The sequence below is a fragment of the Delphinapterus leucas genome, chromosome 14 (assembly GCF_059928025.1).
Source record: "Delphinapterus leucas isolate spDelLeu-1000000601 "Yukka" chromosome 14, BTC_Dleu_Yukka2, whole genome shotgun sequence".
Taxonomy (NCBI): domain Eukaryota; kingdom Metazoa; phylum Chordata; class Mammalia; order Artiodactyla; family Monodontidae; genus Delphinapterus; species Delphinapterus leucas.
Window position 1 is genome coordinate 31,897,327 of NC_143142.1, and position 26,303 is coordinate 31,923,629.

At 38.5% G+C, this 26,303-nt stretch overlaps 1 protein-coding gene across 1 annotated transcript in view; it reads right to left on the reverse strand.

The window, feature by feature from the left end:
• The window catches only part of ARHGAP28 (Rho GTPase activating protein 28), a 65,571-nt gene that overhangs the window by 33,194 nt on the left and 6,074 nt on the right, over positions 1-26,303 (reverse strand). The window contains exons 3-6 of the mRNA XM_022551315.2: positions 21,456-21,548; positions 16,286-16,378; positions 8,563-8,652; positions 588-672 (exon numbers count right to left, since the gene is read on the reverse strand). Coding sequence (XP_022407023.2) covers positions 588-672; positions 8,563-8,652; positions 16,286-16,378; positions 21,456-21,548 — 361 coding nt within the window. The remainder of the gene's footprint in view (positions 1-587; positions 673-8,562; positions 8,653-16,285; positions 16,379-21,455; positions 21,549-26,303) is intronic.

Sequence of the window (26,303 nt, forward strand, 5' to 3'; positions counted from 1 at the left end):
CAAGTATGGGGTTCTGCTGTATCTGAGAAGACGGTGCATTATTTAGGGAAAATTTTGAGGGATCACAAAAGTGTGGCCTAAAGGGGCCTATTTCTAACAAGGAGGATTTGAGATTCCATACTGGGCCCATGCAGAGTATCCAATGCTCAAGTGGAAGAGGCCCATTTAAAAGCTAACCCTGTTACTCTGTATATCACAAGCTGCTCTGCTGCTGCATTTACTTGAGCATAATTAGAGGTTCTTGGAAGTGGTCTGCTTCCTGGTCTGCTTGATACTGTTAAGCAGATCCAGATTACCTGTGAGAGAGGCCCCAAATCAAAGACACTGCCTAAGTGAGTAGTTTCTAAATGATGCCGTGGGAGTAAAGGTGGAAAAGATTCTGCTTCCCATGTGGTTCAATTAGTTTCGTCTGGTATGACAGATGGGCTGTTTGGAGGTGATGGGAGGAGAGGCCCGGGTGACAGAATCAAAAAGGGGAGAAAACACACTTACATTTTGCTTTCAGAAATTCACTTCTCACTGAATTGAGTGCCAGCACAAAAGCAAAAAGACACAGCTTGAGTTCAGTAGGAGTTTGTGTCACTCACCAGTCACTGCGTTCTGCACCGACTGTCCAGGGTCTGCTGAGCCATTGGAATGAGCTGGCACATCTGGAATAGTCTCCAGGATAGACTGTGAAACAAGGGAAGACGAACACAAAACAGCTTATCATAAATACAGTCTACCCTACGTTTCAACCTGATTTATGTTCTGCTGTATATTTGAATTCTTTTCACAAAAAGCAATTCTTGATTCCATGAAGGGCTTGCATCTGATTTCCTTTGTTTTCTCACTCAGTTCAGACCTGTACAGCTCACACAGTTTTCTCAAAAGAGAACTAAGTCAAGGTCAAAATAACCACATCTTCTTAAATGTTTGTTGTCATACAGTTCCTAACGTAAAAATTACAATGCTTGATGTCACATAGTTTGATGATTATTATATTTGTTATTCTTGATGCAGCTGGTCACACATTTTGGTCGTAAACTCTAAGTCATGACATAGCTAGATGGTTAGTAACAGGGATGCTGGAGCCAGATTGCTTGGATTCTAATCCTGGTTCTTCCACTTCGTGTGACTTCAAGCAAGTTACAGGACTCTCTATTGCTTAATCTCCTGATCTGTAAAATGAAGATGATAATAGAACATATTTCAACAAGTTATTATGGATTTTAAATGACTATAAATCACATGGAACAATATCTGGCACATAGTGAGTACTGCATGAGGGCTAGCTACTATTAATATACTCATACATTGACTTCTTTGCTAGGAAATACAGAGTGATAATAACTACCAACAATTTAAGTACGCTTTCTAGTTCAGTGTCCTCTCTTACTTAATTTCCTACTTTCTTCACTGCAATCCTGCCAAAGCACTGCACTCCCCTGCAATGTTATCAGAAGTTGAGTAATTAACTTTGTAGAGCTCTGTAGAGCTTTGTAGAGCTCTAACTCAGGTTGGATGGGTACTAGTAAAAACTTACACACAAATTCTACCATTTCTACCAATATAAATTTTAACGTGGAAGTTATCAGCTGTGAGTATGTGTGAGGGTGAAAATCTGCTATTCCATCAAGAACCTTTTTTATGCTCTTCACACATAAGTCTGTTCTTTTTCCCCCAGAGCCTGATGTCACTCATATTTATTTAGCAATATGAACTGAACACCTGCTTCATGAAAGATCCTTTATTATGTACTACAAATTGCACAAGGGAATCTCGAATGCTGAGCTTTGCGTTCTCTTTTTCCTATTTTATTCCAAAGGAGATAACATATCTTATTGTGTAAACAGAATGTGAATATATTGCCAACTATTAAAACACAGATGCTCAATTATGTAATTGGTGGCTCTAAAAACTAACACTACAGATTAAAGATTACCTATACACTGAAATCCTTAAAAATATGTGGAACACTTTTCAGTGGTTTCCTTATGTTTTTCTAGAAAGAAATGCTTTATTAAACTTTGTAATAACTCATCTATAGAAGAGAACACTCCTGAAAATTGAGAAACACTCATGTAAGGCTTGAAGCTGATGGCTTGGGATCCTTGAATGGACTAAATGTCAATTTCGTAATCTGTAAAGTGGAGAAGTGCCATCTGCTGTCTGGTTTAACTGGCCTCCAGCCAGTCTATAGTATTGAATGAGGTCCCACTTTTTGTAATATAAATTATTCTGGGACTTTCCTGGGGGAAGCAGAAATTTAAATCGTGACCCTTGCTCTTTAGTTATTTATAATGAGGAGAAGAGAGTAACATTTATGGAACATTATTAAAAGACAATCCACTCTTAAGAGCTAATTTCTACACTACTAGTGTTTACTGGAGAGTAAAGGAGAGGAAAGAGGTGCCACCCAAAAGGTTTCACTGAAGAGGTGGCTGACCTTGCACTGAAACTCAAGGAATGATGAAAAGGACTTACAAAGGCAGGGAGGAGGGCAAAGCATTCAGGCCAGACATGGAATTATAAATTTCAGGTATGGAAATCTGAAGCATTTTGGCTTCATGAGAGGATCAAGGAGACCCTGATTTGCCAGGAGTTGAGACAAGGTATTAGAAAAATATGAGAAATGTGTTAGTCAAGAAGGTTTTGAAAGCCAGGTAGAGATTCTCAGACTTAGACTCATAAGGGTTAAAACACAACACAACAAACAAAAGAACATTCATGTGTTAAAGCAGGGGAATGACTTGGTGAAAATGAAAAGGAAGATCTCTCTGCCAATAAAGGGACCATGAGTTTTGAAACAGGTTGAATGAAAAGGCTCAGTGCTTGGTATTCATAATTTTAAAACATCCACTTACTCATTAAACATATTAATATTAGAATCTTTAAAATACTTTCACTAGTGATTTTAATGTATTTCAAACATACATGCCACTCCCATTTAAAACAAACTTCCCTAGCTTGTCCATAATGGATCCTACCATTTCCCTACATGCCCAACCACTAGAGTTTCCCACTGGGGCCTCAGCTGCTTTAGGAGAGGCAAAGCTTCCTAGCTACCAACGCTTGCTCTGCTGCCCAAATCCTACTGCACTGGGATTGGAGAGTAAGGGTTGAAGGATTATTATTTTAAATTCCAACGTTTAGAAGGTTAGCACTATCTGCTTGAGCTCTCTTAAAACTAGACTTCGACTATCTGATATTTCCTTCACATTAAAGAAACACCATATACCAAATATTTTCCGTGTTCATTACTTACAGGAGAAACTCACCGACTCAAAAGATGTTTCTGACCTTCCTGACAGGCTGCTTGGTTTTTTCTCATGGTTTCAATCTATGTGTTATAACTCTATACACTAAATCTGCCTGTGCTTCAGTCATTACAGACAATAAGGCTCCCCATATTCCTCTTCTGCATCTGAGATCAGAACTGATAAATCCACCTCTTGCATCCACTGGGCCAAATTCCCCAGAGATGAACGTATATAAGCCACATTCACTGACAAATACGTAACCAATTTTGAAATTAAAAATATAATAAAAATTACAAAATCTATCCAAATGTGAATTTAAAGGCATTCCGATGCCATCTATGACATCTGAAATTATAAACTAAATATTAAAGGCAATGAGAGTAATAAATTCCAAAAATCCATGTGAATAGCCAAAGTATTATTCAGATTACTTCTTAACCTTAAACACAAGTATAATAAAGTTTAAAAATAAATGGACACCAAGGGGGGAAAGCGGCAAGGGGCTGGGGGTGGTGGTGTGATGAACTGGGCGATTGGAATTGACATGTATACACTGATGTGTATAAAATTGATGACTAATAAGAACCTGCTGTATAAAAAAATAAATAAAATAAAATTCAGGAAAAAAAAAAGTTGTTGATGTAATGGATAAGTTCCGAGCAAATTCTTCTAAAAAGGGATATTCTGAAATTTTTGTGTCTGACATTAAAATGAGTATATATTTCAAAAAAAAAAAAGAAGAAAAATGTTTATAACCCAAGAGACTAGGAAAAATTATCCAAGTAGACCCAAGAATGAACGAAAAAAATTAATAAGGATTAAATAAATTAATACGATAGAAAAAGTAGGCTTAATTAATTAAAGGTAGTGACTTTAAAAAAAAATACTGCCAACACAGGCAAGTATTTACATTCTGATAGACATAAATTTTAGGAAGAAAAAAGGAGTAATAGCTACCTTCACAGAAAATTTTAAAATTATGCACCTAAACAAATGTGTGTATGTACATATATATATTTGTGTACATATGTGTTTACACACACACACGCCAACATATATTGAAATTTTAAATGAACTGGATGTTTTGCTAGAACAAATACACATTACCAAATTCATACAAGTTGGGATTGAAAGGAATATAATCCCTAAACCATATCTATTGAAAAATTAATCAAAGCATTAGGTCTACAGTGATGCCAGACCTTGGCATAAAACTGTATATAATAGTTTTTACAGATTATATGTGTTTACACCAAAGTTTAATAAATAGCTCCAAAATACTGAAAAAGATTCAAAGTTCTCAACATGTTTGTACCTAGATTAACATAACTCTGGTAATAACAAAAAGAAATGATATATTATAGGCTAACCCCACTTAGTAGAATAGTGGTTAAAAATGCTAAAATGGTAGCAAATCATATTCAGTAGCATAAGAAAAGAATAATATAACACAAGTAGGGTTTAACTAAGCAATGAAATTATAGTTCAACATTAGAAAAACCTATCAATGTAATTTCCTAAAGTAATTGCCTTTTAAAGAAGAAAAACAATACATTCATTTTAATAGATGATACAATCATTTGATATAACTCAATCTCTACTCCTGATAAAAGTAACTACAAGGCTCAGAAACCCAGAACAAATATTCTTCTTAATAGTGAAACTTAGAAGAATTCATGAGAAAATCAAAAATGTATCAAAAGATCTCCATAATTATTATTCAATGTTATAAGTGCTTGAGGTTGGTTGAATAAGATAAGAAAAGTAAATAAGATGAATAACTACAATCGTCCCTTGCTATTTATGGGGGATTGGTTCCAGGACCCCCAAGGACACCAAAGTCCTCAAATGCTCAAGTCCCTTATACAAAACGTTGTGACGTTTGCATATAACCTATGCATATCCTTCCGTATACTTTAAATCATTTCTAGATTACTTATAACACCTAATACAATGTAAATGCTATGTAAATAGTTGCTGGTGCACAGCAAATTCAAGTTTTGCTTTTTGGAACTTTCTGGGATTTTTTTTTTTCTGAATATTTTCAACCTGCAGTTGGTTGAATCCTAGAATGCAGAACCTAAAAATAAAGAGGGCTAAGTGTATTTTAAAGATTGGGCAAATAAAACTTTCAGTATTTCAGACGATGTCTGCACAAATTATAAAATCAAATGAAAATTTCTAAGAAATAAAAAAAGAATTTTCAGAAAGGAAACTATAAGAGAGACTTTTGTGAGTAACAAAAATACTTTCCTTGTATATCCACAAAAACAGACAAGAAGATACCATGAAAAACCCCTACCATTTAAAATACCAATGAAAGCTATTAAGTTCCTAGTAACTAACAAATGAAAAAATGTGTAGGAAAAAATATGAGAGGAAATTATGAAATTTTATTGAAGGATAGAAGATACAAATGAATGGAAAGACACAATTTTTTCTCAGTGGGAAGATTCAATATTTTAAGATGTGAATTCTCTCCAACAATCTTTAAATTCAATGAAATTCTTAGTGGAGTATTAACAAGATTTTTATTTAATGGGTAGTGATAGCCTCAATGTAAGTTCATCTGAAAGAAAAAAATTTCTGAGAAGAGGAAAGAAAACTTTGATTCTAAACAATGATGGCAAACTTGTAACAAATTTAAATAAACAAAACATAGAGTCATAGTAATTAGGATAGACCCTGTATACGTAGAGAATTCACTTATCATAAAGGTGCAAATCAAACAAGTAAAAAAGATGAAAGAATGAAAAAACAAGATGTTGGTCAAACCAAGGTTATCCCCTTGGAAAAGATAAAGTTAGGTTACCTACTTTATCCCATTCCACAACATAAATGCCAATAGTGAAAGTTGTCAAGAGCCTCTGGAGTCTTGGAGATAACAGTAAATAGTCAGTGAGATTTTCCCTGACAGGCCGGCGAGATTTACCTTTATAGGCATCATGGCCAGGACCCCTGAAGCCCTTGCCTCCACTGCACTGAATCACTGGAAATCCCACCATGTAAAAGAAACTGGGGAACCAAACCGGGGTGCCCATGGCTGCTAATAATCAGGAAGCAGGGAAGTCAAAAATGTGTTTACATCATGGTAAGAAGTTCTAGAATGATTTTCAGTACAGGTGCAGAAAGAGTTAAGTTGGCATCTGTGGGCTACTTTAGCAACTAACCAATTTGTTTAACATTTCAAAGTAAAGATATTATGAGTAACAAACAATCCAAAGTAAGTCACACTAGAGACAGGTTCCAATGAAATTTTTTTGAGTGTCATTACTGCTGAAACTTTTACTTATGTCATTATTGACATTCAATCGGTTTTCAGAAAAACAAAATGAAAACAAAAACGAAATCTGAGAGACTAACTTACCCCAGGAGGCTCTATCTATAACTGCCATGTAAGATCATTTTCTTTCTCTTACACTGTCAAACTTTCAAGGATCCTATATGTAGACAACACGTGTTCAATAAAGATTTGGTGAATGAATAAATCAATGAATCAGCAGAGTGAAGAAACAGAAAAATGTCACAAGCATTGTGGTCACAGAGCTGCCATGGAAAAGCCTAGAAAACAGGCCTACCCAACCTCCTCTTCTTTAGCAACTCAACGGTGCAAACACCATTCTTCAAGTTCTGCTTGGTGTGTGCACAGAACTACACACAGTACTTTCTTGCTGGCTTATAGAACAGGTGAAGTCAGCTAGCGGACAGACGAGAGGTCAGAGACAGGAGCTTTCTAACTACCTAACACTAACACTAACTAGAAAGTGGGGAGAACTGCTGCAGGCATGGAGCAAGACTTGCATTTTAGACAGATGACTTGCAGCCACGGCGAGGATGAGATGGAGGGTATAAGCTAAAGTCCAGGAGATCACTTAGGCGGCTGCTTCAGTAACACAGAAAGATGATGAGTTTCTGTACTAAGGAAGTAGTTGTAGGAAAAGAGGGGAGTAGACGTATTCTAGAACTATGTACAAGATAAAATCAACAGGTGTCAGAGAAGACAGGTAGAGGTGAGGCTAAGACTTAGGGCTGAGTCTTGGGCACATGGGTACCTCCAGCTGAGACTGAAAATGAAGGATCCTGGCAAGGCCTTACTTAGAAGAAGAATCCTTGGTCACGGGGTGGGGGTGGGTGGACAGCACAACCATGTAAGGTCTACTGTAGGAAACTCCCCATTTCTAGGAGTTACCAGTTTGCAAATGACTTACTTTGTTTTCATCACTAACTGAGGTGAACTGGAGATTATCTCTGAAATAGAGATATTCTCACTTATTTGCATTCCAATGCGTGGTCTTAAATGGGAAAGTAACAGCTGAATTTAAAGCCAGTAGGTTAGAAACTGTGGGTAACCCTTAGCCTATCAGTGCTATAACCTGTAGTGAGTGCTACTGACAAAAATCACTCACATTATTTTATGCTTCTTAAATGATCACTGTGAAACAAAACAAAACCACCTCATAACCAAAAATCTAAAAACACAACAGAAAAACTCATTCACATGGGGCTAACAGCATTATCTCCCTGAACAATGGGGGTGCCCTGGGAGTGCGTTGTGCATATCAACTACCCGGTATATCAAACTGGACAACAGACGAGAAACTACTGCCCAGGAGGACGCTGAATGTGCCCTCTCCATCTGCCCGTCTTGTCATGCTCTTTTGCCTTCCATCAACTTGCCAGTGGAGAACCACTACTTTATCTAACAGGGTCTCTCACTTCTGGTCCATTATGCCACACCCTGCCAGGGCTCCTGCACAGAAACACCAATTGGGGGTTCCCAGTGGAGGTGGGGCGGGGGGAGGAATGACGAGAGTTTGAGACAAAGAAAAGTAGAAGTTCTACTACTCAAGGCCACGTGAGTGAATCTGTCGTAAGTGGAGGGTTTGTCTGGATGAGTCCTGAGATCCAACGCTGGATACACAGGTAACAGTGGGGAGCCTTCAATATCAGGAAGAGGAAATTTTAATTTATCCTGCAGGTAAAAGGACTTCTGAGTTAAGATGGCAGAGTTAGGACAGATCATCTGTATGAACTCAGACAAGGGGACAAAAGTTAACAAATCGATCCATACTTGATGCTCCTAAAGAACACTGCATCAGTATTAATTTATGGAGTCCTCTTTCAAACTGATCTATTCATTCCTCAGTTTTGAGTCTCTTTCTTCCTAATTGTTATAAGGTTGATGGGTCTATTGGCAGCTGTGGTTTCCTCACAGTGTTAGTTCAAGTTTTTCTCATCTGTTTGAAAAAAATTGCTTCTTCTTGCCTTGAATTTGCAATTTTGCCCTGACATGCAATCAGCTGGGCATGCGATGACTTACCATGGGGCCACTCCTGGGAACTGCAAAACTCCCTTCTTCATCTTGGGACCCATCTGACAGGGTAGTAATGTTGAAAGACGCATCATCTGGCTAAATGGAGAAATGAAAGCACCATTCTTATTCAGGCAAATACTTTCTAACATGTTTGTGTATTCCACTATGCGTACGTATTTAGATATGTGTGGCAATACACAGAGTTATGACTGCCAGGGCATGGGCAATTGCACCAGCCCTTCAGGGCTCATCACTGCAAACCACCTAAATGCCTGGCCCTCTGACAGACCCTGGCCCTGTGGCAGACACTGCTCTTGTCTGCCACAAATTCCATTTTCCTTAACAATATCTTGGTTTTGTTCCAGGGAGTGAGGTGTTAAACCAGAGAACTTGATTTCCAGGCTTCTTTGCAGCTAAAAGTGATCATGTGACAAGTGTGGTCAATGAGGTGTAAGTGTAATATTAAGAAGAGTGCTTCCAGAAAAGTTAAGGCTTTCCTGACCAAAAAGAGTAGGGTCAGCTGCTACATGCTCATGACAGCACTCTAGGTGACAGCCTGGAGTTGCCAGGGATCTTGCTCCAATGAGGATGATGGATGGCAGAGATGGCTGGGTCTGTGCTAAGGGGCATTACATGGCTGCCCTGTCACACTTGGACCACCCCCTCTTAAGCATCTCCACGTGAAGCAAAGCAACTCCGACTTTTCTATTACATGCAGCCAAACACAAACTTGTCTAATCTTATTTTTTTTAAACAGACCCTAGGACTATCTTTCACAGTGATTAGAATTCAATAGCAATAGTACCAAATTGTTTTTTCATTTATAAAGCTTGAAGTAGATTTTTGCTTTAGTGTACAAGGGCATTGCTGAAATTTAAGAAATGAATATTCTTTTCTTTACTGAAGGAACCTTATGGCAAAATCGAATATATTCGATACTTATAAAAACATACGATATTTTGTTTTTTAAAAAACTGTCACTCATCTTTCTTGACCATATTTTCTAAATTTTCTATAGATGGTATGTGTTACTTTATAAAATAAACATAGGACGCTTGGGCTTCCCTGGTGGCGCAGTGGTTGAGAGTCCGTCTGCTGAGGCAGGGGACACGGGTTCATGCCCCAGTCCAGGAAGATCCCACATGCCGCGGAGCGGCTGGGCCCATGAACCATGGCCGCTGAGCCTGCGCGTCTGGAGCCTGTGCTCCGCAACGGGAGAGGCCACAACAGTGAGAGGCCAGCGTACCGCAAAAAAAACCCAAAAAAACCCATAGGACTCTTTTTTCTTTAAAGGAACAAATAGAACAAAAGATCTAGCACAAGAAATTTAAGTCAAGATGGCAAGCTGACAATCACCTAACTCCCCTCACCCCAAATCACTAAAAATGGCAGAAAACATATATATATATATATATATATTTTTTTTTTTTTTAAAGAAACAGATTGTTAACAGCAATGGAAACCAGCAAAGAATTCCATAGCTGATAGAAATTTCTAGAAGAAAAGCTAATAGAATTGATTTGGTAAAATAAAAACTTCTATTTGAAAATAGCATAAAAGAAAATTTTTTAGAGAGGGAAGAGAAAAATAACAGAATGTACAAAGAGTAGGAAAGGGCCACAGGCAAATAGTTAAGAGCTGTTTACAAAATATAGATAGAGGTCAAGTAGACCATCCCTCTTTAAATATGCAGACAGCCCCTAAATATAACCCTAGAACCGCCCCCCCCAATTCTGCCTAAATAAAATGAACTAACTGCCTTGAGGCGGGTGGGCTCCTAGTTTGAGTACAGTTGACCCTCTGTCTCCACGGGTTCTACATTTGCAGATTCATCCAACCCGGATGGATAATATTTGAAAAAAAATTCCAAGAAATTTCAAAAAAAACAAAACTTGAATTTTGCATATGCCAGTAACTATTTATATAGCATTTACATTGTGTTAGGTATTATAAGTAATCTAGAGGTGATTTAAAGTATTCAGGAGGGTGTGTGTAGGGTATATGCACATACCACACCATTTTATATAAGGGACTTGAGCACACATGGATTTTGGTATCCTGAGGTGTCCTAGAACCAATCCCCCATGGTTACTGAAGGAGGAAGGGTCTAAAAGAGAAGGCACTTGGGAGACCACAACAAAAGAAATGGAGGGGTGACTGAAAATGAAATCGGCTTTGCCTGGATGAAGAATTCTTCATTCCCTTCATCAGTTTTGCATTTGGGGAGTGTTTACTGCACTAACCCACCTGCCCCCTCTACGCATCTTAAAGTTAAGTACACCCCAGTCACTCGCAAAAAACAAACCATCAACAATTTTGGCCTTTTAGTAAAATCAACCTACTCAATTGCAGAGGAAACATACAGCAATTCCCTCCAGTAATCAATCAAAATTAATAAAGACTTGCATTATGATTGCAGACAACTTTAGGGGCCCAGGGATGGTAGTTCCACCTGAAAATGTGCTGGTGTCTTCTGCCTTGTTGAACACTTTCAGCCCTGATGGAGGCTTTGGTGGGTCATCCCACCCTCTTGCTGTGACAGGATCCTGATAGACAGGGGTACGGTGGAGGGACTGCGGAGCTGGACTTGAAAAAACATCCAGGATCCATAGTCTTGGTGAGAAGCTCTCCCTGCACTGTAAGCTTGGGGACACTTGCTGTCACCCGACAGGAGATGTGCGCTTCCCTAATCCGATGGTGCTTGCACATGGGCAGGACTCCACGGCTTGTATCACTTACTGCTATGCATTCCAAAAGCTAGCATGTTCTCCACACAAGATGTTCACATTTGGAAAATAACTGGGAAAAGCTAAATTTTTGTTTCTTAGTTGATACTGAAAATAATGAAAAACAATTTACATGGTAATCTGTTATTTTTCCATATGTGCTCACCCACAAGGACCAAGCTTTAGTTGACAACATCCTCCACTTAGGATACATGTTCAAAAAATTAGTTTCTGTTGTTGTTGTTTCTGCCTGTAGATGCTTTCTTTAAAAGATAGAATTTAGTTATTTTTGATTTACTGAATTATTCCTAGCTGAGTTTAAGGGTTATGGGTGATGGGGCTGAGGGTGGCTTGTTTGCCAACAATCTGAATTATGTTGCATCTTTACCAAAGAGAAATGAGAATATACATCCTTTATACTAAATGAATGTATTGGCGGCGTTATTCGTAATAGCGCAAAACTGGAAACAGTCCACATGTCCATCATCAGGTGAATAGATACACCAATAATAGTATATTTACACAATGGATTATTGTTAGTAATAAAAGGACTACATTTCTAATACACGCAACAAATGGATAAATCTAAAAATTATTCTGAGTGAAAGGAGCCAGACACAAGAGTGCATATTAATCTCAATAGGGTTTGCCTCTGCAGGAGAAGGAGGACTGACTGGAAAAGGCCTGAGAGAAATTTCTTTGGTGATGGAAATGTTTTCTATTTTGACTGACTGTAGTTATATGAGTGAAAACACTTCTTCAAACTGAATTATATACCTAAAATGCATGCACTTTAAAATATATATATATATCAATGAAAAAGACACAGAAATAATCTCATTCCTTACAAATTATATAATTCTTATCTTCAAGGGGCTATTGCTGCTATGAATCAAGAACCTACAGCTACCATAATGGGTAAATCAGAGAGAAAAAAGTTGTTCTTGGGAAATAAGAATATGTTTGCTGAAATGTACAAGGAGTAAGACAAGCTTAAAAAAAAAAACAGAATCATGACCAAGAAAAAAATTACTAATCTGGAAGATAAAGATGAAGAAATCAGAGCAAACAGATTAACAGGAGAGAAAATTTAGGAGATACTGAAATTCAATTCAAGCAAAGCAGGAACCATCTAATATGTGTTCTAGAAGGGGGGAACATAGAAAATGCAGAGAAAAAAATAACTTAAGACATAATAGAAGACAATGTCCAGAAACTGAAGAAAGAAATCAGTTCTCAGAAAGAACTCACTGAGCAGTCACCAAGATGAATGAAATAAGGGGCTGATTCTTGTGAAAGTTCAGAATTCCAGCAATAAATTCAAAAAAGTTGTAGAGAGGGCAAACACAAAAAGCTTATTTATAAAGGAATAAGGTTCAGGCAACCAAAGAAGAGAAAAGAAACCCAGATTGTCATGTAAGAGTGCAAGAGTAGGTCAATGAGCAATATGAGAAATGCCACTGTGCAGGTTCTCCAGGAGAGCTAAGGTTTTCTGTTAACAACGAACAGTCACTTGGCACATGTTCCTAATGGGATCCAGAGTTTGCTAACCATCTTGTAAGTTTAAGGATTAAATCCACATGTTATGGTGGCAGCGTGAAAGGAAAAAGTTAGAAGTTTCGTGCTAAGGTTGGCAGTGCATTGCACTGCAGTTGTACTAGCCTTGGTTTATCCACCATTAGTTGCTCACTTTGTGATTAAAACAAACTCCTACTTGTTTAAACCAAGGTTCCTTAGATTTTCTTTACTACAGAGCAAACACAGATGCAATTGATCATTTTTAACAGAAGGTATGATTGTATTTTGCAGTGAATTATAAATCAATAGCAAATGTAGCTATTTGAGTTTGACTTAAGACATTGGAAATAAACTAGATGGAAATAAACTAGATCGACTACTTTGCCTTTGAGTTAACTAACACCTCTAATGACTAATTCATTTATGTTGACTACACATAAGGAAAATGTTTCTTTTATCTATACAAGTGATTTGTAGAGTAGTTTGTAAGGACTGTAGACTGGGTTGTAAGCCTTCTGTACAGGTTGTAAATTTTCTGTAATCTTTTGTAAATGCCCAGATTTAGTTGCATTTGTGATCTAGAGTCAAGATTCAACCATGTATAATATATAGACAATGGACAATCATCTATATTATAATAGAAAATTCCTTTATTGTAAGTAGCTTATTGCAAAATAAATGTGTTGGATATTAAAGAAATCATAAAATATTATATGGAATCTTTTGTAAAGGTTTCTTGAGATAGATTATAAAGTATACAATTTGATGAGTTCTGACAAATACATAGACCTATGAAACCATCACCACAGTCAAGACAATGAACAAAACCAGCACTCCCCAAATGTCCTCACGCCCCTTTGTCATCCCTCCTTCCCTCTCCTCCTCACCAACCCCTAGGCAATCACTGATCTTCTTTCCCTCACTATAGGTTATTTACATTTTCTGTAATTTCATATAAATTGAATCTTTTTTGTCTGGCTTCTTTCACATGGCATAATTACTTTAAGATCCATCCATGCTTTGTATATCAAATGTTCATTGCTTTTTATTGCTGAGAAATATTCTATTGTATGGATATATCACAATTTGTTCATATATTTAGCTGCAGGTAAAACTGGGTTCTTTCCAGTTTGGGGCTATTAAGCGATAAACTTTTGTGGATAAGTCTTCGTATGAATATATATTATCTATGAGTAGAATGGCTGGGTCTATATGGAAGGCATGTGCTTAATATTTTAAGAAACCACCAAATTATTTTCCAAAGCGGATGGACCATTTTACATTCCTACCAGCAATGTATGAGAGTTCCAGTTGCTCTGCATCCTTAGCACCAGTCGATATGGTCAGCTTTTTAAATTTCAGCCATTCTACAGGGTATGTAGAGCTATCTCATCATGGCTTTATGTGCACTTCCATAATCACTAATGATACTGAGCACTTTTCATAAGATGATTCACCAGCCAAATCTCTTTCTTGGAGAGGTGTCTATTCAAATCTTTTGCCCATTTTAAAAGATGAGAAAAGACCAAACAAAATTTTATCACTGGAAAGCTCCAACTATGTTCTTGAAACAGAAAGTTGATTTGTTTTCAAAAGTAGAGGATTTGTGTGATAAAGTCGAAGGAACTAGGACTTCCCTGGTGGCCCAGTGGCTAAGACTCTGCACTCCCAATGCAGGGGGCCCGGGTTCAATCCCTGTTCAGGGAACTAGATCCCACATGCATGCCACAACTAAGAGTTCGCATGCTGCAACTAAAAGATCCTGCGTGCCGCAAAGAAGATCCCACGTGCCACAAGTAAGACCCGGCACAGCCAAATAAGTAAATAAACATACAAACAAATAAATAAATGTTATTAAAAAAAAAAGGCGAGGGAACTAAAGCTTGGAAATACCAGCAGAGAAAAAACTGTGGATAATTTTAATATAAAAAGAAAGAGTTGGGGCTTCCCTGGTGGCGTAGTGGTTAGGAATCCACCTGCCAATGCAGGGGACATGGGTTCGAGCCATGGTCTGGGAAGGTCCCACATGCCAGGGAGCAACTAAGCCCGTGCACCACAACTACTAAGCCTGCGCTCTAGAGCCCACGAGCCACAACTACTGAGCCTGCGAGCCACAACTACTGAGCCCATGAGCCACAACTACTGAAGCCTGCGTGCCTAGAGCCTGTGCTCCACAACAAGAGGAGCCACTGCAATGAGAAACCCATGCAACGCAATGAAGAGTAGCCCCCGCTCGCCACAACTAGAGAAAGCCTGCGCGCAGTAACAAAGACCCAACACAGACAAAAATAAATAAAATAAACTAATTAAAAAAAAAAGAGTTATGTATTATTTCTGTAAAAAATAGGGATTATATTCTGGAATAAAATGGGAGAGTTAAGTCAATGACCAAGCCTTTCTCTCCTAAAACCTAGTAGAGTCAACAAAACATAATGAAAAAAAGAAAAAAGAATCCCAGCAACATTCACACGAGTGGTGGTCAGAGAGAAATATTCCAGGAATAATGTAAATTCTTTTCCAAAATCCGCCTCCCTCCTAATCAAATGGAGACACTTTTGAAATAGACAACTACTATCTCCTCCAAATCATGAGGGAAAACAACTGAAGGTGTGAGAAACCACATCTGGGGTCAATATGAGCAGAGCCCTTGAAACTCAGTCTCTCCCCAACACCATCTCAGTAGGGAGGAGGGAACCTATTGGATTCACCATTTTGCTTTTTTCTACCTGGGAGGAAGTTAGGGGAGGGAATATGAGGATGGAAAAATTAAAGGAAAGGTAGAGTACATAAGCTCCACCAAGGGAGAGAAAAGATAGCTTAGGATAGAAGTGCAAGTAAAAACAGACGTGAGAACAGGCTCTGGCTAAACCATAAATAAAGCAATCTTTCCCGTTTGTAAACTGACAAAAGCTGGATCTTTCTCCCAACGTTTGCCTGACTTTGCCCTCCTCTGGGTTAAGTGGGGAGTGGAAGTGGCTCTGGGGAAAAGCAGGGGGATGGGGAAGGGGAGGGCGCTAGACACCTAGGGTGAAGAGTGTGGTCAGAACTAAGATGCCTGGTGTTCGCCCTGCACCAGGGAAGCAGTGGACAACCTGAGGGCACCTACTGCTGTCCTGTGACCTGATGTCCATAGCTGGTGGAGCTGTGACTCAATGGAACCAACACTCTTATGAGAATTTTTCAAAATAAACGAAAAATGGAAAGGAACTAAATCTGTCATAAAGAAATGCCTACCATCGTTGGTTTTCTGGGTTTGTATCTGTTTTAATAGAGCATGTAGTTGTTTGTGGCTTTAACTATTAAACTCGGGTCCATTTACTGCTGAATGGCTTCCTACAAATCAAATAAAAGTAGATAGGCATGTTGACAGCTGTAGTTGTCCAGCCACCTGAATTATGTTGCCTTGTTTTGAAGTTTTGCATGATTGTCTTGAAGGAACGGCTTCTTTTTTCATCCCTAACCCCAGTTCTCCTGCTATCACTTACCAAGGAACCACTTGTTTTGATAACTCCCGGCAGCTCTTTTTCCTCCTGGGTGTCGTCCAACTGACTAGGATGGTTGTCACAGGTATCGCCTGGCTAATGAAAGAAATGAAAGTCATTTTTATCCAGGCATATCTTTCACTATGTGATTGTTTATTCAATTATACATTACACTAGAATCTGTATAAATGCACAGCCATGTGGACATACACAGAGTTAATGACTACAGTGCAATTGGTAGCATTCACCAATTCCTCCAAAAGGATATTGAGCCTCATAAATATCATGCACTGCAATAGAAATGAGCCTCGAAAGCAAACACTGCTACCTGCCTGCCAAAACCCACTTTTCTTTTCTTCTTTAACATATGAATATCATGATCTTGCTCCAAGATGCTGCGTGTCTATCTAAAAGGACTAAGTGTGATCATGTGATGTTTCCGTCCAAAGAGATTCGAGTAAAACCCTACTTGGTAGAGTACCCAGGAAGGCTAATGTTTTCTTGTTGAAGTGCATGGAATCAGCTAGCTGATGCTTCTCCCAGAACATGGGCATGGTACCTGTGATGCCCAGACGTCCTGTAAGCATTAAATACTAGCCTGTATGCTGAGTGGAACAGAATGGAAAGATAAAAAACAGAATGGAAAGAGGGATATTAGTCAAGCCAGCCACAGACGTCTTATTTTGTAAGGAAAATAAACCTCTAATTGTCTAAGTCAGGAAGCTTACTGATTAAACTATGCTACTTCAAAATCAGACTTTATGACTGTATTTTGGAGTGATTTAAAAATCAAAAGCAAGGGTATTCAGGGTTTTTTTCATTATGAACTGGAAAAACATTAGACTGATTATCTCACAAACACATATGACTGAACCAAATATTTCATTCCCATCACTGAGTATTGGAAAAGCTCTGATTTTCACTACGCAGCAAATGGATTTGAGACTATTCTAATTGTGATGTGCTGCACTATAGGCCTTGTGCATATGCTCTAAGATTTTTAGCAGCATTTGTGATATAATGGCATTTCCCAGAATAAGATGCAAATATTCTACTCCATGATTAACGCAACTTTTTGCAAAATTCAGCATACTGGATATTAATGAAATAAACTTTTACATGAGACCTTAGAAACATTTTTCATCCGGCTTTTCCATATTTTCTAACTTTCCCCCAATGTGTATGTATTATATTGCTATGAAGAACACACATCTCTTTGGAAGGGGAAACAATGCTGAAAAGGCAGTACAAGAAAACTTAGGTCAGGATGGAGGTCAGAGAGTGTACCACTCTCAATCACTCAGAATTAGAGAAAGGGCGTATTTTTTAAGTATAGCTCCAAGAGCACTGAAAACCAGCAAAGTGTTCTAATAACACATTAAAAATTGTCAGAAATTCCTGGAAAATAAAAAGTAAGTAATTTATTTCATAATTGTAAAGAAATTCTCAGCCTAAGGATAGCATAAGGCAAAGAAAGGGCAAATCCACAAAAAAGCAAACAGACAAACAACCAATCTTAGAGTGACAACCACACAGGACAAGAAGGGGCCCCAGGGCAATGGCTAGGATAATTTATTGTAAAGTGTTTCCTTAATGGAAGGGCCCGACCGAACTCCCAACAGTTCCCTTTACACTGAACAGCAGACAGCAGCCACGTATGGACCCAAGGAAAGCACTCTGAATGAAGTGAACTACCTGCCTTGGGAAGATGCCCAGGGTTGGGACCAAAACAGACCTCAATATCAGGTCACTCTGGACCTTCATGAAAGACATGGATGGGAGAATAAAAGGAGAACATGAGTTTTGTCTGGGAATGATGTCATTTGCCACTCTCCCTTTGGCATTGAAGGTACATGCATGCGTGTATTTGTGTGTGTACGTGTGTATGTACATGTGTCTACGCATGCACACATGCACGGACTCACCCATGTGTGCCGTTAAAATAACATCCATTCACAGACTGCTCACATACCTTACTGCTTACACAGGACCCAAAGTCAGCCCTCTTATTCAATAAAGAGCCCTTTGGGAAAATATCTATATAATGGCAGAGAAATCATACAGCAATGACATATCCTAAAAGTCGTTAACTAGTCAATCCAGACCATCACTAAGGATCATCAGCCACTGGAGAAAAATCAACACTATAAAAAAGTCAGCTGTGGAGAAAATCAACATTTTGAAAAATAAGTATAGTGATATACATTCTGGGAGAAAGATAATTGAGGGAAGAGAAAAAGGCTTATAATGATTTAATAATTTCAGAGAGATCTGAGAGACTATTGCAATCATAAATCAGGACTAACTATAACAATAAAGGGTAAATCAGTGAAAAAAGGAGGAGTTCTTATGAATTAACAGTATGATCGCTGAATTTAAAAATCAACAGGGACCCAATTATAACCACTCATGACAAAAATGAGAATTAGGTTTCCACAAAATGATGTAGACAAAATCTGCTAGCATACAGAACAAACGGAAAACAAAGACATGGGAAATATAAGAGACAACTTAAGAGCTGTGTGAGTTTAATGTAAGAAATGAAAAGAAGAAGAGAGAAAATGGAGATAATGAAGTAAAAGAAATAATGGGAAAAGAATGTTCAGAACTGAAAGGAAACATGTTTCAGAAACAAAAAGCTGACTGCTGGATCATGTTAAAAAAAAAAAAAAAAGATTTCATATCCTGATGGCAGTTCAGGTCTCTAACAACAAAGATAAACCTAAAAGCTTCCAGAAATATAAAAATGAGAGCAGGATGCAAATAAAGGAATGATTTAGAGAGGCATCAGGCTTCTCAACATTAACACTATATGAAAAGCAAATAGATTAATATTTACAAATTTCTGAAAGAAAATGATCAACAGCCTAGCACACTGATACTAACCAGTTTAGGATTTAAGCTTTTTAGTTATTAAAATTTAGTATCCAGAGATATTTCTTGCCAGATTTGCTCAAAGGATAAGAGATGCAATCTGCTAAGAAGATGTAACAGTTTGTAATATATGTGATTACGGAAATTAGTATTTCTACTCTTCTCTGTGGTCATTCTGGCGGGCTAGCCCTCATCCTCCTCCAGGGATAAAAGCAGTACTGCTTTCTCATTCTATAGACTGGTGAGTAGTTCAGGGGTGTGGCTGGAATACAACTTAATCGTTCTCGTTCACCTCAGTGGGAGATTTCTTCATGTGTTTCGTCACCACACTTGCCTTTAACCTTTAAAAGATGACAAGACCATCAAAGAATTGAAATAAAAGGGATAGTGATAAAAGAGAAAAGAAACAAAATAAGCATAGACTCATCATGAGAGTCCATGGCTGGACGTGGAGTGTCAATGAGGCAACAAGATCTAAAATAAGACTCACTCTTACACGTTGCCTTGACATCCGGTAAAAGCGGGAGGGCCGTAAGTGGTCTAAGCCCAAGTTCCCCTCCCACTTTGCTCCCTCAGATAAGGTCCCCTAGTAAGACAACACTCCTTACTCAGGGGGCCAGACACAGTTCTTGCTTATCCCTGAGTAGTGGGTTTCAGTTTCCTGTCCACCCATGGAATTATTCAAACAAGCCAATCCATCCTCTGTGAGAACCAAGGGGGCACTCCCCCTCTTGATACTACAAAGCCTGGTTGTTCACTCTGTTCCCAAGTGCACCCCACATGTGGCTCTGTATGGTGTGTGGTGTCCTCCCTCCCTGGGCTGTGAGAACATGTAATAAATTGCTGTTGTCTCATTTTTCCAGTGTCAGGGGTCATGTGCTGAGCCATCCCTATAACCCCAGGGTGAAGAGGAGGCAATCAAAACAGTAGGTAGAGGCAGGTGAGGTGAAAAGCTCATAGAAATCGTTCTTTGAAAACACCCCGTGTCTACTCTGACTTGCCCCTCCTCTAGCTGAGAGAAGAGGTAGTGGCTGCTGTGAAGGGGAGAGGGCGGGCAGAGAGGAACAAATGCCTGGATCAAGTGTCCTGGCCGGAAGGATGGTATAGAAGACTCCCTGAACCGAGGGAAAAATCTTCCAACTCAACAGAAAATGTAAAGACCTCTGACTAGACAGAGTTCACACTGTTATGAGAAATGCAGTGAAATTAGAAAAAAATTAGAGACAAAAATCTGAAAACAGGATTGCTCACAGCCCCAGCTGACCACCCTCCACCTCCAGACCTTGACCTACCCTCAGGCAACAGAAGAGCAGCCAGAACACAAACTGGCCACATCCAAACCCTTGAGCAGAATTTTGGAAGGGACCAGGGGCTAGCCTGTATCGAGACAATTGCAAGATGTGGACAGAGTGCCCCACATAAAATATATGCAAGATGAAAGTAGACTGTAGAGAATCTAAACATCATCATCTCATCATCAATCAGATCAAGAATGGTACAGGGGTTACTCTTAGAACAACAAAGAATCCCTCTTCCTCTGCTAGGAAAGAAAATAAAGAGCTAAAGAGAAGGAAACACACAGAAGCATGATAGAGGAAGGTCTCTTACTGTAAATTTTCTGCTGCCATGAGTCCAGGTGGAGGAAGATGTCAGGAACCCATGTCCTTCTCAGGGTGAAGGGTCACCACTTCAGTAAGAGGACTCAGGCCTCATGCCAGGAGGTACAGATCACAGCATGAGATTCATCTCTTTCACTGAAATAGCTTCACTGACAGTTTGGAACTCAGATCATCACTCTTTGAAATTTGCACTAAACTGGGTGAGGTGGGCTCTAGATAAAACGTGTTTACCTCCTGTGCAAGATTGTGCACTTTTCCCACTTATTGTTACACGTTCAAGATGCTATAGTGCTGCGTCCCACAATATATTTACATTTAGAAAGTAACTTAAATGTCAAAATATTTCTTACAGTGACAATTAAATTAATTTTGAAAGATTTACAGAAGGTAGCATAAAATTTTCCACTATGCACTCAGCAAAGAGAACAATAGTTTAGCTGATGACCTCCCACATGTACTGACTTCTGGCTGTGGCTGCAGCTGCAGCTGTGATTGTTTTTGTTATTGTAGGTACAAGCAGGCCCCATAGAATTTGCGGATTTAACTATTTAATCATTCATTCCTGAGTCTGAGTCCCCTTTTTTCTTCATTGTTACAAGGTAAGTAGGCTTTTTTTTTTTTTAAACTTTCCAGGCTGCCTTGAATTAACCACTTCTCCTGATCCCCTTGCTCTGTCTTACCAGTTGACCATTTCTGCAGGGAACTGCTGGCATCCCTTCTTCATCTGGGTTCACATCCAAAAGAGGAGCTGGGATACAACAAAAATCATCTGCCTATTGAGAAAAATGAAAGTGCATTTTTATTCAGGCATGTTCTCCCAAGGGTAACTGCATTTAATCACGTGTTACGCATACGATGTGCACATTCATACAGACATGTTGAGACACCCACAGACATGACTGCCTATGCACTGATCACTGCATTTGGCCACTTAGCAGCCAGTCCTGGGAGCTCACCACACACCAGGCCCGGTGACAGACACTGGTACGTGTGGAAGATCCTGTCAACCGCCTGCCCCAAACCCAGTCACCTGTCTTCCTTAATAGGATCCTGATTTTTTTTTTTCAGGAACTTTTGTGTACAATGAAAAAATATCAATTTCCCAGGCTCTCTTGCAGCTAAGTATGATTGTATAACATTTCTAGGCAATGAGAGGTAACTGGAATTCTACCAAGTAAGATTTCTGGGAAACTGAAGTCAGAGAGATAGAGTCAGTTGGTACAAGCTCCAGGAACCACCAGGAACATGGGCATGGTGGCAGGAGTGGCCCAGCCCCCTTGGCAAGCAAAAGAATGAAGGCCACATGTGAAAGATAAAATAGAAAGATGGAAGGAAGCTGGATCTACGCTAAAGCAAAGATCAGTTTCCACTGAAAGAGAGAAAAAACAAATTCATATTTGTATAAACTCATGATTTCTTGGGTTTTCTGGGCCATGAAGTCAAATATATATGTGTGATATAACATTTTTTTAAGGACTGTATGCCTATATTTATACAGTTAATTATGAGTTAGTCCCACCTTTAACTGTTTATCAATTATGAAATTGGAAATATATTAGATTGACTATTTTGCTCAATTAAATGTGTTACTGAAGGTAATAACTGATTCACATCTTCTGAATATTAGAAAAAATCTGTTTGAGCACTGAACTTCTGCTCATGATGAAATGGACTGTAGACCTTGCATTATGTATCCAAAGGGTGATTTAATATCTGTGATTTAGTGTATAAGAGCTCTACCAAAACAAGGGTTAAATATTCTATTCTTTTATGGTTAGAATTTCACTGAAAATTATATTCATTGGATATTTAATTAAATCGTAAAATTTTATTTGGGCCCATAGAAATTCTCATTTTTTACCTCGCTTGTCCATATTTTCTAAGTTTCCATTAAAGACGATGTATTACTTCTATAATAAGGGAAAAAACACATTTTTTGAAAGGAACAAATACTACTGAAAAATCAACATAGGAAAATTGGATCAAGATATCACAATGCACATACCACATTCTCCTCCCCCTGCAAATCACTCAAAATGTCAAAGAGATACCTTTCTCAAAGAGTAGATCTAGAAACCACTAAACATTTCCATTAGCAGAACAGAAATTGTTGGATGCTTCTGGAAGATAAACAGCAAGCAAGAGCGGTTTGATAAGGGTAGAGAAAAACTTCGGCCTGAAAAAAGGTATAAGAGAAAAATGTGTGGAAGGTAAATGCTGATCCAGAAAAAGCACATATCCAGAATGAAAATAAAAACAGCAGGAAGGCATTGCCCAATTCAGAAGGCAACAGCTGTTTAGAAGAACAGCAGGTAGCAGCTAAATGTAATTCCAGGATAAAACCCAAGTGTCCCCTTGGTGACAGAGTGACCACCTGCCTTGGGAATGGTAGTGGCTGTCCTAGTATGGGTGCGGTGGTCCTGGATAGAAAGAATGTTGAATTGCACTTTCTTGGGGCCTTCTAAAAGGATATAGACAGGAGTATAAAAAGGAAAGTTGGGTTTGCCTGAAAAGGAAACAAATTATGATTCTGCAGGATCTTGTTACTTTGGCATTGATACCATATTTATTTCTTAAAGTGAAGTGTGACAGTTGACACTGACACACTTCACCACTCACACAGGCCCAGACTCCTGTTTTGGGGGAGAGTTTTTGGGAGAAAACGGGTCTACATAACTGCATAAGAAATATATGACCACTACCTATACTAATCAATCAGTCAATCTAGTTCTCCATTAATGAATATAAATCAATATCCAAAGATTAAAGTTAATTGAACAATAGCAATGTAATGATGCCAAAAATAAACAGATGACCCTGAAGGAAAGAGATAATTCAAGGAAAAAAAGAGAACCTTGGAATTTAAGGTTTAATTTAATACCTTCAGAGTGCTGAGAGGCTACTGCGGCTGAGAAACAAGAACAGATCACAAAATAAAGGAAAAATTAGGGGAAAGGAGGGGCTTCAGCAAGTTCATAAGAGGACTATTAAAGTTTTAAAAATTAATGAAAGGTAAAAGTGTTAATACAACCAAGGCCAAATTAATGATATAAAAGATGAAGTTGAAGGGCCAGCCGAGAATGTAGAGCAAACATACACACAAACAAAGCTTGGAAAATAGGACATTTAAGAGATATTGAGATTCAATCAAAACAATGAAACAATCATCTAACAACAATCATCTAATATCCAGAAGGAGACAGTGAGAAAATGAAGGGAATAAATACTTGTTTTAAACGTTAGAAGAAAATATGCAGAATGAACAAGCTGAAGAATGAAAGAGCTCACTTGTAGTGACCAGGATGAATTTTTTTAAAAAGGAAAACTGCTAAAATTTCAAGGTTCCAACAATAAAAAGTGAAATTCACAAAGCTTCCACATTTGTATATAAAGGAATGAAGTTGATGTAGATATTGTGCTTCCCCACAGCAATGGTGTGTGAGAGAAGATAACAGACAAATATTTTCAAAATTCTGAAGAAAAATGATTTTGAACCTGGGATTCTATATGCAAAAAATTAAGAAAAAAACTAGGATAATCTACATATTTATTTTTTAAATTATTTATATCTTCATTTGGTGAGTATAATGGGTCAGATTCATAATTCTAAGATTAATGCAAAATTACCTAATGCAACTTGTAATGTTAAAACTTCATTAAGAAAATGGAATGGAAACTTTATGTAATTGTTCTATTAATGTAGGTAAACGATGACAAAGACAGAAATAAAGAATAGGAGAGAATAAGGAAGGGAGAGCGGGGAAGAGAAGAAGGAGGAGGAGGAAGGAACTGGTATTCATGACGTCAAATTCAAATCGGAAACTTAAAAGTTTAGGTACATTTCTAAGAACCTCCAAGTCTATTTACCTGCAGAAGCAGATCCTGAAGTTTTTAGGAAAACACAATCTTGTGGAAATGTTTATTAGGACTTACATATTGTAAATATACCATATTTTTAAAAGGCTGGCTTTATATGGCTTTTTACATTTTTGACAAAGAACAATGTGAATTTTTAAGCAGCATAATACAATGCCAGGCTTTCCCTGACTTCCAGATGCCCCACTTCTCAGGACAGCACAAGACCTCTACTCCCTGGAATATATGGTCATTCTTTTACCTGTGACAACTCCCCCTGCCTCATTCCCCATTCTCTCTAGAACTGGGGCTTCCGCAGCAAGACTGGGGGGTATGTGGGAGAAGAGGAGGGTAGACAGGAGGAAGAGCCCCCGGGGCTACTCCCCTTGCCCACCAAGAATGCGGCCCTCTCTCTGCCTTTGCTGGAGTTAAACACCGGTTTATTGCACTTACATGTTACGGAAAAGTAAGACTCTTCATTTCATTTTATACTTAAGCCCTAATGTGTTAAGTGCCCACCTTACGATTCCCTTCAGGGTCCGAGTGAAAGAAATGGGAGAAGCGCTGCTTCTATGTGACTATAGCGCAACGTTTTGGGAAACCTAGAGAGGCTAGTTATGCATTTTCTTGAGTAACTGGAGGATTCAGGAGAAGCTATAGACCCATATTTTGCAGTTTGCTAGGGAAGAGGAAAAATCTTAGTCTGAAGTAGCTGGAAACAGAAATGAGGAAAGGACGCATGTAGGCCAAGTTCTTAGGATTCTCTCAAGATGATCTGGGAGATAACTGGAAAATGACCCAGGGAATTTAAACCTGCAGGGTAAACCTTTTCTTTGATAGGCATCTTGTCCAGGACTCATGTGGCTGGAGCCCTAGCCTCAAGCTGCGGGCATCACCTTTACTCAGTTAACAGCTTGAGACAATCTCACCTTCCAAGAAGACCCAGGTTTCAACTAGGCTGAAAGTTCAAACAGCGTAGAACTCAAAATGGCTTACCTTGAGTATATATCGTTATATACAGCAGAGGATTCTAGAACTGTGTTCATTATACTGGCTACAAGCCACATGTGACATTTTAGATTCAAATCAATTACAATTAAATACAATTAAATTTTTAGTTCCTTACTTACACTAGCTACGTTTCAAGTGCTAATGCCACATGTGATGGGGGCTTCCATATTGGACAGCACAGAAATAGATCATTTCCATCAACGTAGAAAGTTCTAAAGGACAGCGCTCTTCTAGGACATTGTAAACACAAATACAAAGCTTAACTTTGTATATGTGAGCTGCCCTGGCAACACCCCACTGTGATTAATGTATCTAAGAGAAGATTTGACTTACAGACAACCTAAACTAACTCAAATTAGAGACTGTCTTCAGTTATGCCAGCTACCCAATATCCTTGAAGTTTTAATTTATGTCACTATTGATATTACAATTAAACAGATGAGAAACCTAAATCAAAGTGATTAACCAACTTGCCCCAGGCAACTTTACCTGTGACTGCAGCAGAATATCAAGTTCCCCTTTTCCTATATATGAATTACCCCAAAGTTCCAAGAATCCTATCGGCATAGAACCTGATATAAGAATTGCACAGAGAATGTATCCAGTAATTATCTGTTGCATCAATGACGCAATTATTTCAATGCAACACTGCAATGATGCAA